This window comes from Myiozetetes cayanensis, unplaced genomic scaffold (genome assembly GCF_022539395.1).
Source record: "Myiozetetes cayanensis isolate MyiCay16 unplaced genomic scaffold, myiCay2020 scf16, whole genome shotgun sequence".
In the NCBI taxonomy this organism is placed as follows: Eukaryota; Metazoa; Chordata; class Aves; order Passeriformes; family Tyrannidae; genus Myiozetetes; species Myiozetetes cayanensis.
The window spans coordinates 10,848,656-10,862,544 of record NW_026087270.1 but is presented as its reverse complement, the minus strand read 5'-3'; the positions used below and the strand labels follow the sequence as shown (position 1 = coordinate 10,862,544).

Genomic DNA, 13,889 nt, shown 5'->3' with positions numbered 1-13,889 from the left:
ATGGTGCCACCTGCACTCCCCCATTGTTGTTCATCCCTATAGATGGAACCTGTTAATTAAAAGCCTCATTAAAGCACCTGGTTATGGTGCTACGGAACCCAGTTTGGGAGCTGAGCCAGGTGGAGATGGGGTGGGGTGACCTGGTGCCACTGGATGAACATGGAGACCTCCAGGAACACTGACACAGCGAGGACCCCAGGGAGGGATGGGAGTCTCCGAGGCCATGGGCTCTGCTCCCTCCATGCTACCTCCATTAGGGGTGCAAGAGGGGCTGTGTCCCCCCCTCTCCCGCTCCAGGCATTTCACTTGCAAGCCACGTCGGCATTGACGGTCGGATCATATGTACACAACCATTCAATTACCCCGTAATGGCTACAGGCGATTAAGCCATCAATCTCCTTCATTAAGGCCTGCCAGGCCCAGCCCAGCATCACCCAATAAAACCATTAGAAGAACAACAACAACAACCCATAGCAGCAGCTTTAATGCATGGGCTGTTACGCTGGCCCTGTCAACAGCACTGGGGGTGTCCCTGACCTGGGGACGCCTGGGGACTCACTGCAGTGGATATTGCCCTGCTGGGGTGTCCCAGGGAGCTGGGGACTGCCCACCCATCCATGCCCCCCCCCCCACTCAGCACACCAAGACCTGCTCTCATGCTTTATAGCTGACATTACCTTTTATTGCCATATAAAATTGAAGCTGGTGGCTTTATGGGGCTATGCCAGCGTGTGGCACCTCTGTGCTCCCAGCTGCTCCCTCTGCCCTTGCTGGGCACTGCCCTGACCCCCAGTCCCTTGTTGGGGTCATGACTGGTCCTGCTGCATCCCACTTTAGGAATATCCATGGTCCCAGCACACACAGTGGGGGCACAACTGGTCCGAGCAGCCACAGCAGTTGCACTGTTCTGGGCAAGTCAGAGAGTGTCAGATGGGAGGGGGGATTGGGACCCTCCAAAACAGGGTGACCCAGCACAGCAAGGAAGGTCATGGTCCTGGGCCGGTCCCACTTGGACTCAGCATCTGGGAGACCCCAAGCCACTGCACTCCAGTGGGACCCCCAGTTTTTGGGGGGAGAGGGGCAAGTGGTGTCAGTGCAGGGCCAGCAGTGAGGGGGGCTGCAGCACTCGCTGTCGTGCTGCAACCGGGGACACACCACGGGCAGCCCTGTCCCCACGAGCGGGTCTGGCGCCTTGTCAAAGCCTGTCACATCTGCCACCCCAGCACCCCCGCGCCGCGGTGCCGGTGGCAGGGAACATCTGCTCGGCCGCCCCGCTGCCACGGTGCGTTAGGGTCAGGGGCAGCCGCCAGGACCCCCGGCCAGCGCCGCCGGGGCGGCTCCTCGCCGTGACACTGATGCGGGGTGACAGGACAGCGGGGCGGACGGATGGGATCGGACAGACGGACGGGCAAGTGAGCGCCGCTGCCCACGCCACGGCCCAGCCAAGCCGCGGGTCATCGGTGCCCGACGCTCACCCGCTCGTGACAAGTCCTTGGAGACACCGACAGCCCTGACACCACCGCTCAGCTCCTGGGTACGGGCAGGACACATCCTGTATCCCTCCTCCTGTATCCCTTTTCCCACACCTTGTTCCGCATCCCCGTGTCGGTGCCCACCCACAGGGCACCTGTTCCGTGGACGGGACGGTGCTGGCCGGGAGTACCTGCAACTGCCAGGCAGGTACGCGGTGATGCCACCAGTGTCACCGAAAAACCTACGCTCCCTTGCCAGATCCAGGGCTCGGTTATCCGGGAGAGCAAGAGTCCCTCGACCCCTTCGACTTGCCCGGGGGGTCGCGGTTCTCCATCCCTGCTGCACTGGGACCCCGCGCGGCGAGAGGGGGCCGGTCCTCGGTGCGGCACCTCGTGCTCGGGGACCGCCGATGTCGGGGCTGGTGGCCTGGACGATGCTGCCACCTGGTGCCACGGCACCGCGACAGCATCGGGACCGGCATCGGGGATGGGGGAAACGCCGGGACCGGCACCGGGGGTCGAGAGAAATACTGGGACTGGCACAGGGGCCGCAGGCGGCACCGGGACCAACCTTGGGGGTCGAAGAAAGCACCAGGACGGGCCCCGATAGTCACGGGCAGCATCGGGACCGGGGTTCGGGGGACAGCACTGGGACCGACAACGGGGGCCGAGAGTCTTGGCGGGACTCCCCGAGCAGCCCTCGGCCGCTCCGTCCCGTGGGAATCCATCGGGACCAGGAGACAGTGGGACGCTGCCGTCTCTCTCCTGACCCTGCAACAGGACCGGCCCCGACGCCAACGCAGATGATACCGGCACCGTGAATGGCCGGGGAGAGGCCGGTGGGCTCCCCCCGACGGGAGGAGCGGCGTAGCGGGGCGGGAAGAATCGCTCCCGATCACTGTTCGTGTCCGTGTCCCTCTCCTTGTTCCTGTCCAGGTTCCTATCCTGTTCAGGTTCCTGTCCCACTACCGGTGCCGGTCCCTATCCATGTCCCAGTGCTGGTCCCTATCCCTCTGCTGGTGTCTGTTCCTGTCCCAGTGCCGGTACCGGTCCCTGTCCCGGCGCCGGAGCAGCGGAGGGGCAGGGGGCCCAGGTCTCCCCTCCCGCCCGCCCCGTCGCGGCATCCCCGGAGCGCGCCCTGCGCCAGCTGCCGCGTTCCGTCCGCCCTGCCCGGGGCTGCGCACCCCCGGCCCCCCGGGCCCCCGGGTCCCGCTCTCCCGGCCCGGGTAGGGAGGACCTCCCCCCCATTCCCTCCTCGCCCCCCGAATTCCCCCGGCGGGCCCCTCGGCGGGCCGGGCAGGGCAGGGGGTGCGGGCTGCGGGCCGGGGGCGGCGGGGCCAGCTGCCCGCGGGGGGGTCCAGTGCCCGCAGCACATGTGCTGTCACTCAGCCAGTCCCGCCGCTATTTTAGCTCGGGGCCGGCGGCCGGGCTGTGCCCCGCTCCGCCATGGGCCCCCCGCTCCTCCTCGCCTGCCTGCTCGCCCCTCTCTGTGCTCGGGTAAGGGGTGCGGGGAGACCGGGAGGGTGGGGATGTGGTGTGATGGGTTGGGATGGGAACCCCCACTCTGTACCCTGGGAGGGCTGGCTGGGATGGGGAGCCTGGGCACGGAGCTGGGGAGTAGCTGGACCCCAAACCCCGCAGAGTCATGTCCCTGGGGGCAGCGGGGATGGGGCTGGGGGTGATGGGGGCTTGGAGCCCCTCTTGAGGCATTTCCCACCCCACAGATGGCCGTGGCAGGGGGGGGCCTGCGGCTCCGGCACGCTGCCTGCGCCTATGAGCCGGGATGGGCTGAGAGCGGGTCTGGGGAAGTGTTAGGCACTCAGATGCATCCTGTTCTCCCTTTTCCCATTCCATCTGAGGTCCCAGACCCCCCTTGCACCCCCTTGCCCATGCCCATCGCCCCAGAGCCCCTCCCCGCGGTCTCAGGCCTGAGCCACATGGGGCTGTTGGGGTTCTGGCCTGGTCTCTGCACTCGGTACCTCAGGGCGGGGGAAAGCAAGGGACCCTGCAGGGCAGCCCCCACAGCAACAGAGCCCCCATCGCCCCCATCGCCCCCTCACCTCCTAACCCATCCCCAGCTACAGCGGCCACTCAGGGAAGGGAGGGAGTCTCTCCTGGAGGGGAGGACTCACAAAAACAGCTGGAGACCACAGTGCAGTGCCCATCATAGCCTTGGAACGAGCTTGTTGTCCTGCCCATCCCATGAGGCTGACACGCGGCCCCCGCTCCCCAACCCCCATCCCCAGGGACCCCCAGCACAGCCATTCCCACAGCCCTGCTCCCCCTCCTCCCCCTCAGGGTGCACACGAAGTCTCTGGGGCTCCTGGGACACCTCGGCAGCCAGCGGTGAAGGCACAGCTGGGTGCAGATGTGGGTGCGAGGCTGGTGCTGCCCAGATGTGCTCCCTTCCCAGGGAGGGAACAGTGCATGTCCTGTGGGATCAGGATGAGGGTGGCATAGAGCTGGAGGGGGTTGGCTGTGTGCACACAGCCCTCCACTCCTACCTCCCTACCTCCTCCCCACTCCTTCCTACCAGCACCCACACTCCCCATAGCTTTGGACCCCCATGCCACCCCCCCAGTTCCCTGATCCCAGTCCTGCACAGCCTCTAAACCCATCAGCTCCCTGACCCTACTGCAACACCCCTACAACTGTCTCCATCCCTGTCTCCATCCCTTATCTCCCCCCTCACAGCTCACAGCTCCAACCCTGCCCCCCAGCTCCCTCTGCCCTCCAGCACCCCAGCTTTGTGCTCCAAGACCACCCCAGCAGCCTAAACTGATCCCTGACCCCTCCACCCTCACTGCCATGTCCATGTGGTGACAGTGATATGGGGGGGCCACAGCAGGTGCTGCCAGCCTGAGGTACCCCTCTCATCCCCTCTGCAGGGGTCCCAGGACACATAGCCCAACCAGGATCATTTGTGGGGCAGCCCTTCCTGGTGATCCCTGCAGGACACCCATCACCATCACACCAGGATGTCAGGGGACCACCAACATAACACTCCTGTGGGAGCCGGGTGGCCCCTGTGCTCCCTCAGACCCAGCCTCAACCCCATCAGGGGGGCCCAGCACCGTGTGTCCCCACACCACGTACCCCATCACCGCCCACCCCAGCACCCCATCACCGCCCACCCCAGCACCACCTCCCTACCCACTGCCCCGCATTCCACCCCACTCCAGAGGTTTCAGGGTCACCAGCAGCACCTTGTCCTCCCCGCAGGGTGCCAGCCCAGCCCAGCCAGGTGCCGCAGCCCCAGGCACCCCCCAGGCCTGGCGGCAGCATGAGGGTCCACGGCGGGTGAAGAGGGCCTGGGTGATCCCCCCCATCAGTGTCTCAGAGAACCACAAGCGCATCCCCCATCTCCTGGTGCAGGTAGGCGAGCAGCCCCACCCTCTCTTCCAGGTGTTGGGGTGGGAGGCACCCTGGGCAGGGGGATTGCATTGGAGCAACCCCAGAGGGGTAAGACCCCCAGCCTGGGACACCCAGACCTGATTTCCTTGGGGCAGATCAAGTCGGACAAGCAGCAGCCCGGGGGGGTGATATACAGCATCAAGGGGCCGGGGGTGGATGAGGAGCCCCTGGGCATCTTCTCCATCGACAAGTTCAGTGGGAAGGTCTTCCTCAATGCCATGCTGGATCGGGAGGAGAACGACCGCTACCGGGTAAGGATGATCCTGAGTGCCCATAGATCCTTCCAAGGGGTCCCCAGCTAGACCCCAACCCCCGTGCTGTGTGCCCACAGCTGAGAGCCTTTGCCCTCGACCTGGGTGGAGTGACACTGGAGGACCCCACTGACCTGGAGATCATCGTGGTGGACCAGAATGACAACCGGCCGCTCTTCCGGCAGGACGTGTTCACGGGGCATGTGGTGGAGGGGGCTGAGCCAGGTGGGTCCAGCGGGGGAACTGGCGGGGAGGGGCTGAGCCAGTCCCAAAACTGGCACCCACCAGGCACTCCTGCGGCTGCAGGGACCTGTGTGATGACGGTGGATGCCACTGATGCTGACGACCCAGACACAGACAACGCAGCATTGCGGTATTCCATCCTGGAGCAGGGCGCTGCCAGCATGTTCAGCATCAATGCCACCACCGGGGAGATCTGCACTGCACGGCCCGGCCTCGACCGTGAGGTAATGGGATGGGGAGCACCTGTGGTGGCACTGAGACTGGGGGCAACCAGGGCCCCCCAGCTGGTGAAACCATGAGCAGACCCAGGTGTGGGGACACTGTGGGTGGGCAGCAGCTGTGGGACCTCTGTGCTCCTTGGGGGGCTGGAGGGGCTCAGTACTGGCCCCCTTCATTCCCTACAGACCATGGGGGTGTACAACCTGACGGTGCAGGCAGCTGACATGTCTGGGGATGGGCTCACCACCACTGCCATGGCTGTCATCTACCTGGAGGATATCAACGACAATTCCCCTGAGTTCACCAAGGAGGAGGTAGCAGGCGGGTGGGATATGAGAATGTGCCAGGGAGCCATCCCCTCAAGGGGCTGCAGCATCCCAAAGGGACAGACCCCAGCCTCACGCTGCTGTCCTCCCAGTTCTCCATGGAGGTGGAGGAGCAGGCAGCCGGTGTGGATGTGGGCAAGGTGTTCGTGCACGACAAGGACCTCGTGGGCTCTCCCAGCTGGCTGGCCAAATACACCATCCTGGAGGGTGACCCCGAAGGCGCCTTCACCATCCGCACTGACCCCCACACCAACGACGGTGTGCTCTCCGTGGTCAAGGTGGGCATGGGGCTGCCAGGGAGCACTGGGGGGGGCTCATGGCTCGGCTGACCCGTAGCCTCTCTCGCAGCCACTGGACCACGAGGTGCGGGACCGCTTTGAGCTGACGGTGTCAGTGCAGAATGAGCAGCCACTGGAGCCCACGGCCCCCCCCAGCCCCCGGGCTCTGGCCACAGTGCGTGTGCGTGTGCGGGATGTCAATGAGGCGCCCGTCTTCCGTGAGAACCCGCGGAGGATCAGCGTGTTGGAGGGGACCCCCCCGGGCACCCCCATCACCACCTACACCGCCAGCGACCCCGACACCCACCAGATCCAGACCCTCACGTGAGTCCTGCTCCTGTCCCATTGCCTCCCACACCCACTGTGGGTGTTTCAGGGAGCGATGTCACACCCCCCCTGCACCCACAGCTACGCGCTGCTCTACGACCCTGCGGACTGGCTGCAGCTGGATCCCCACGCCGGCACCGTCCGCACCAAGCGGGAGCTGCTGCACCCCTCGGCCTTCCTGCAGGGCGGCTGGTACATCGCCCTGGTCCTGGCCCGAGATGATGGTGAGCAGCACCCCTGCCACGTCCCCCCGCTCCTATTGCCTCCCCCCACGACACCTCTGTTCTGTCCCCCAGCCGAGCCCCCGCTCTCGGCCACCGGCACCCTCTCCATCGAGATCCTGGAGGTGAACGACCACGCACCGCAGCTGCAGACGCCAGCAGGAGTGCTCTGCGGGCGGCCGGGACGCGGGGGGACCCTGCTCCTGGGGGCCACCGACGATGACCGGCCTCCCCATGGAGCCCCCTTCCACTTCCAGCTCAGCCCCCAGCAGCCCCAGCTCGCCCGCAACTGGAGCATCACCCGCTTCAATGGTGAGGGACAGCCGGGTTGGGGGGATGCTGCATAGGGGGATCCTGCTCACCCTCTACTACCCACTTCCCACGCAGTGACTCACGCGGTGCTGGCCGTGCTGGCGGAGCTGCCCGAGGGGCCCTACTCGCTCCCGCTGCTGCTCCGGGACTCGGGGACTCCCCCGCAGGAGCAGCAGCAGCTACTGAACGTCTCGGTATGTCACTGTGGCCGAGACGGCACCTGCCAGGACGGGGTCCTGGCTGCCGCCACCGCCGGGGCCGGCATCACCCTCGGGGCCCTCCTGATCATCCTCGGCAGCATCCTCCTCCTCCTTGGTGAGTGAGATCCCCACCCCTCCATCCTGCCCTCCCTGGCACCCTGGCACTCTGTCATGCAATGCTGGCCCTGGCCACCTCCCCGAACCCCACCAGCACATTCGGTCACCTCATCCCTCACTCATCGCCCCATCCTGGTCCTGGCCACCCCATGCATATCCTGCCCATGTCCCCCATTACCCCATCCTGGTCCAAAACACCCCAAACTCTCCCTACCCATGTCCCACATCACCCCACCCTGGTCCTGATCACCCCATCCAGTCAGCACCTGTGACCCTCAACACCTCCCCCCAACTTTTGACCCTCACCAAAAGACCCCCACTAAAACATTCTGCTCCACCCCATCCCACCCCATCACTGACCCCAGTGATCCCTACCTACATTCCCATCCCACCTCCCAGCCCCACTCAGCCAGCATCCCCGCCGCCCCGTGCCCCTGCATGTCCGGCCTCCCATGCCCACCCCCCGTGCCCACCCGCTGTGCCCGCAGTGCTGGTGGCCGTGGGGGCCGTGCGGGTGCGCGGGCGCCGCCGGGCGCTGCGCAAGGGGCTGCTGGAGCGCTCCCGGGACGACATGCGCGACAACATCCTCAACTACGACGAGCAGGGAGGGGGCGAGGAGGACCAGGTGAGCAGGACCCACGGCAGGGGAAGCCCCGGGGGGGTCCCCATCCCAGCCCTGCAGCCCTGACCCCCTCCTGGCCCTGCAGGACGCCTACGACATCAACCAGCTCCGGCACCCTGAACTGTTCTCAGCCCGGGCCAAGCCGCCGGTGCGCAGGGACGCCCCGCTCAGCTCCGGGACGCCCCTCGCCCCCCGCAAGCTGCCCAACAGCCCCTCTGACATCGAGGACTTCATCAACGAGGTGGGATGGTGCTGAGTGTTCCCCTTGCCCTCAGCCCCCATCCCTGGTGGGGCAGATAGTGCCCCCCTGTCCCCAGAAACCCCTATCCCCAGCTCTCCATCCCTGGCGGGGCTGACAATGCCCCCCTGTCCCCACAGGGGCTGGAGGCGGCTGACAGTGACCCCAGTGTGCCCCCCTATGACACGGCCCTCATCTACGACTACGAGGGCTCGGGCTCTGTCGCCAGCCCCCTCAGCTCCATTGTCTCCAGCCTGACAGATGAGGACCAGGACTACGACTACCTGAGCGAGTGGGGGCCACGCTTCCGCCGCCTGGCCGACCTCTATGGGCACTAGTGAGAATGGGGGGCAGGAGGGGGACACCCCCCTGCCCACGGAGGGGCTGGGGCAGGGAAGGGACAGAGAGGGGCTCACACAGACAAGAGATGACCAGATGCAGCAGCTTTGGATACGGACACGAACAAGACACCCACCTGGAGGGGCTTTGCAAGAGGACTCCATGCAGAGGGGTCCACACGTGCATCCCCCCACAGACCCCAGCCCAGCAAACCCAGGCAGCCCTGGGGGGGACACCCTGGGGGAGCCAGGAGGAGGGGGTTGAGGAGACCCCTGGTCATGCCATAATAAAGAGCAGGGGCCAGTGGTGGGGGGGGTGGTGTCCCTCCCACACACCAGCGGCCCATAGCCACAAGGCACTTTTATTGGGAGCCAGCAGCACCCCCCGCGGGGGCATCACCCCCACCCCAGGGCTCCCAGCACCGCTCTTCCTGGGGCAGGATCTGGCCCTGCTGCAGGGAGGACGTGCTGCTCTCCCAGCCCACCCAGCACACGTCCTAGGGCTCCCTGCTGTCCCTGTGAGCACCCACAGATGGGCGTCCCAGCACTGTGCTCAGTGCCCAGCAGTGGGAAGAACCCCCAGGGACTGGGGGACACAGCTACATCTCGCGGGGGGTGTCCGGGGAGCCCAGCATCCTCTTGGTGGAGGCAGCGAGGCGGGAGTAGTCGTGGGGGATGCCGTGGGGAGCGAGCAGGGGCAGATGGTCCTCACGGGGGGGCCGGTGGAAGAGGGGGGGCCGGCGCTGGCTCTCGCCGTCCTGCAGGGACTGGGGCAGGTTGCGGCCCTGGCTCTCAGGAAGCAACATGATGCTGAGCACGGCCAGGATGGCAAAGGAGGCGAACACCACATGGTGCAGGAAGAAGCCGCGGCTGTTGGGGATGGCGGTGATGGGCGCTGCCGCCTTGCCCACGAAACTGGCCCCCACGACCAGGCCCAGCCCGGCACCCCTGCGGGGGGAACACACTCAGAGGGGGTCCTGTCTGGGTGCCCCCTAACCCAGGGCAGCACAGGAGGGGGGTGGCTCCCCCCTTACCTGACCACGGTGGGGAGAACCTCACTGGCAAAGAAGATGCTGAGCATGGCGACAGCATGGGAGGCGGCCGTGCCCACCACGGAAAGGGTCAAGACAATGAGCTCCAGCAGGTCTGGGAGGGGGTGAAGAACCATCAGGGGTCAAATCCTGCACCCACCCCTCTCAGACATGCAGTTCCCTCCCCAGCTGAGGGTTGCGTGCCTGGGGCTCCCCTGAGGGTCCTTACACTGGGTGAGGGCCAGCAGCAGGAGGGAGGAGATGCCTGTGAGGACGGTGCAGAGGAGGAGGATGGCGCGGCGCCCGAAGCGCTCGGCCGTCAGGCACACAAAGAGGCAGGCGGCCACCTCGGTGCCCACCAGCACCAAGTAGGAGGAGAAGAAGTGGGGCAGGTGGGGGACCAGGTTGCGGGTGAAGCAGTGGCGGATGCCAGAGCCGATGAACCTGTGGGAGAGCAGTGTCAGGGGGCCACAAGTGAGACCCTCCCTGGCAGCAGCACCCCCACAGCACCCCCCTCATGCTCACGCTGCAAAGCCGAGGATGACGCCGTTCTTCCAGATGACTCTGGTGCTGAAGATCTCACAGACAGTGTGGTATCGGGGCTGTGGGGACCCCTCAGACAAGGCCTCCAGCTCTGCTGGGAGAAGGGATCCCAGGATACTGGGCACTGCCCCACCACCCTCAGCATCATAGCTGTGGGGAGGGGTCCTGGTGTTCCATCATCCTTGGAGTCCCACCACGCACCCGTGAGGAGGCTGTCCTGGGGGTAATTGTCCTCAGCCAGTGCCTGCAGGGTCTTTCTGGCCCTCTCCAGTTGCTGTGTGGCCAGCAGCCAGCGCGGTGACTCCAGGAGCAGTGCCGGGCACCTGGGGCATGAGTGTCAGGTCACAGAGTTCCCCAGGGGCCTGGCCCCTCCAGCACTGACCCTCCCATCCGGCTTCAAAGCAACACTGCCCAGAAATCCTCAACTTCAAACCTGAGCAAACATTTACCCAGGGTGGAAGGGTTCCCACTCCCCTGGAGAGTCCCAGGCAGCCTTTGATCCCTGCTGCGGCCCTAGTAGGGTGTGCCCAGCTGCGAACAGCTTGGCACCAGCACCAGGCACAGCCCAGCCCCACGCACCCCCCTGTCCCGGGGGTCCTTACCACCAGCAGGCAGCCAGCAGAGCCAGGATCATGGTGACGGCGCCCTGCAGCACCCGCCAGTCCCGGCACAGCAGTGCCAGCCCTGGCAGTAGCAGCTCCCCGGCGATCCAGAAGAATCCGGCCACCATCGTCACCCCCAGCCGGTGGGTGGGCTCACACAGCTCCAGCCCTGGCAGGCGTTGAGGGGTGCACTGTGGGTGCCATTGACACAGGACATCCTGCAGCCTGGAGCATCATCCCAGAATATCCTGCATCCCAGTGCATTCTACACCATGCAGCATCCTGCATCCTGGAGCATCCTATACCCTGGAGCATTTTGCACCCCAAAACATCCTGTACCCCAGAGCATCCCACACCTCAGAGCGTCCTCAATGCCCACCCCCCCGTGGACCCTCCAGATCACACTCACGTGCCACATAGAGGGCGAGGAAGGCTCCTGCCAGCGCTGCCCCGAAGAGCAGCCGAGCCACCAGGACCATGAGGAAGTTCACAGCCAGTGCCACAGCGAGGCCCACGGGCACTGCCAGTGCCAGGGACAGCAGGAAGGTGGGACGGCGGCCGAACCTTCCAGGGACAGGCTGTGAGTGGGATTGGGCATGGTGTCCCCCACCCAGGGGGCCATCCATGCCCCCCCGTTACCTGTCACAGGCCAGGCCAGCAGTGATGCTGCCCAGTGTCCAGCCCAGCAGGTGTGTGGTCTGCTCCAGGGGCACCTTCCAGCGTGAGGCACACACCAGGTCCCACTGTGGGGGTAGAAAGTGGGGGCCTGTCAGCATGGGGGGCTCAGTAGACCACCCTGTTGCTGTTCACAGGGCTGGGAAAGATGGGACAGGGGGGCTTTTGGCCAGCCCCCACCCCACAGCAGAAATGTGGAGATGTGGCAGGATGGTGCTGAAGGCCTTTAGAGCCCTCTCCCCTGGACACCCTCCAACCCCACAGCAACCTTCCTCCAGGGCTCCCCCACCTACCTCCAAGCCCTCTTCCATGGGGTCTCCCACCTTCTTCTCCCAGGACCCTTTCTCTTCCCAGGATCCCTGCTTTCCCCTCCAAGCAAACTCCCTTTCCCCCACATCCCAGGACATCCCCGGTGTTCTCCCTGCACATCCAGGGCTTTCCCGTGGGATCCTTACAGGGGTTCCCAACTTGCTCCAGTGGCTGGGACCGCCAGCTTGTTCCCTCCAAACTCCCTCCACAGCCTCCCGCCCCACCCCACCCTCCTTATCCCGTCCTGTACCACGGGACCCCCACCCCCGGGTCCCCTTGAACTCCCTCGAACCCCCCGCCCCTGTCCCCCACCTGCGTGACGAGGTTTGCGCGGAGGCCGGCGGCGGGCAGGGCGTAGTGCCATCCGCGGGTGCAGGGCCCGGTGCCGTTGGGGCGGGGGTGCCGGGGTGCCGGGGGTAGCGGTACAGCTGGCAGGGGCTCCAGCCGCCGCGGAGACGCGGGACGGCGGCGCGGAGCAGCGCGGGGCCCCTGAGCCGGCGGAGCGGCGGCGGCAGCAGAGCGGCGTCGGGGCGGCAGCGGTGCGGGGCTCCGCGCCCAGCGCCCACCCCAGCGCCCACCCGAGCGCCAGCGCCGCGCACGGCGCCCACCCCCGCCGCCCGCCGGCCCCGCGGCCGCGACTCCCGAGCGCCATCGCCGCGATCGCGCCCGCGCTCGGCGAGGGCAGGTGGGGGCGGCACCGGGCGGACCCGCCCCGCGGCACCGCCCCGACCGGGCCTCCCCCGGCTCTGACACCCCCTTTCCCAGCACCGGTTCAGGCCCCCCAGACTCGGTTCATCACGCCCAAAGCCTGGTTCGCGCCCCCCAACATGGGGAGCAGACCTGGTTTGCACCCCCCGCCCAAGCCCGGTTTGTCTCCCCAGCCCAGTTCACACACCCCAATCCCAGTTCAGCCGCCCCTTAACCCGCTTCGCCCCCCTCAGCCCCAGTTTGCCCTCCCGCCAAGCCCGGTTCACACATCCCACTCGCGGTTCGTGCCCCCCCCAGCTCCAGCTCAGTTCGCCACCCCAAACCCAGTTTGTCCAGCCCCGATTTGATCACCCCCTCAGCCTCTGTTCGCCCCCTCGCCACCCCGTTTCAGTCCTCCCAGCCCCAGTTTCGTCCCCCAACACTGGGTTCAATCCCCCCAGCCCCGTTCACATCCCAGCCCGGTTTACCCCCCTCCCAAGCCTGGAACCCGGTTTGGCTCCCCAACGCCCCTTCACTCCTCAACCCCAGCTCAGCTCCCTAAATCCAACTCACCCCCGCTCCCACTTTTTGCCCCCCCCCAGCCCCAGTTCACTCCCCAGCCCCAGCTCAGCCCCCCTTCCTCCATGGTGCTCCAAACCAAGGCATCCTCTTGGCACTGGGGCAAGCCCGGCCCAGCCAGTGTTGGGGGTGCTTGGGTGCAGCTGGGAGTGCCAGGACACATCTGTGAACACGCACAAATACACTAGGTCCCCTTAAACCTCAAAGGAGGGCAGTGGGATCTATGACCCTCCCCCAGGAAGAGAACTGGTGGGCACCCAGCACCACATTACCTTGTGGGAAGAGCCAGTGGAGCAGCCGAGCTGGAAACAGAGATTTTTTTCCCCTCTTCTTTTTAAAATTTACTCACAGACGTGATTTCTGGGGGCAGCAGCATTTCTCAGGCGCTCAGCTCTGGACCTGCCACGGTGGAAAAGATTCCATCTGCAAAATCACATTAAAAAGTCACATTGAAAATCACATTGAAAAATCACACCTACAAAGTCACACTGAAAAATCACATTAAATAAAAAAATCACATCTGCATTTCTTTGCCTCCCTCCATGGGATCTGTACCCATGGACCCAGCTGGGAGGAACAGTGCCACGAGGAAAACTGACCCTGGAGACTCCCAAGGCCATCAGTACCGTGGTCAGATGAGCCCACAGGACTTTCCTGCTTTGCACACTGATAGAAGGCCTCTCCCGTGCCTACACAGATGAATTTTATTTAACAAAGTAAAGAGCAGGGCTGGAAATTAATTAAATAATGTATTTGTGTCTGCTTTCTTGAAGTCCCTGAACACAGAAGCAGCCCCCAGTCCCAGGGCACTAGTTGCCCACCCTGATCCCACAGCCCAGGGCAAGGATGGGGGGAAAAATCCCTCTGGCTGTAGGTGGGACATGG

General features: G+C 65.3%; 2 protein-coding genes across 2 annotated transcripts; one reads left to right on the top strand and one right to left on the bottom strand.

Annotated features, from left to right (window-relative positions):
* The first annotated feature begins 2,856 nt into the window (after positions 1–2,856).
* CDH15 (cadherin 15) lies at positions 2,857–8,578 on the top strand. The gene is made up of 14 exons (XM_050311252.1): positions 2,857–2,969; positions 4,695–4,847; positions 4,982–5,137; positions 5,218–5,362; positions 5,444–5,604; positions 5,785–5,913; positions 6,018–6,203; positions 6,274–6,527; positions 6,612–6,754; positions 6,827–7,063; positions 7,139–7,378; positions 7,869–8,005; positions 8,088–8,243; positions 8,381–8,578. The coding sequence occupies exons 1-14, from the start codon at positions 2,919–2,921 to the stop codon at positions 8,576–8,578; spliced, it is 2,346 nt and encodes a 781-aa protein (XP_050167209.1). The 5' UTR covers positions 2,857–2,918.
* Positions 8,579–9,177: 599 nt separating this feature from the next.
* On the bottom strand, positions 9,178–12,390 carry SLC22A31 (solute carrier family 22 member 31). The gene is given in 11 exon segments (XM_050311256.1): positions 9,178–9,526; positions 9,613–9,724; positions 9,839–10,053; positions 10,135–10,243; positions 10,354–10,475; positions 10,755–10,923; positions 11,164–11,318; positions 11,394–11,497; positions 12,051–12,149; positions 12,152–12,285; positions 12,288–12,390. Coding segments are annotated over 11 exon segments (1,671 nt in total).
* Positions 12,391–13,889: the final 1,499 nt, after the last annotated feature.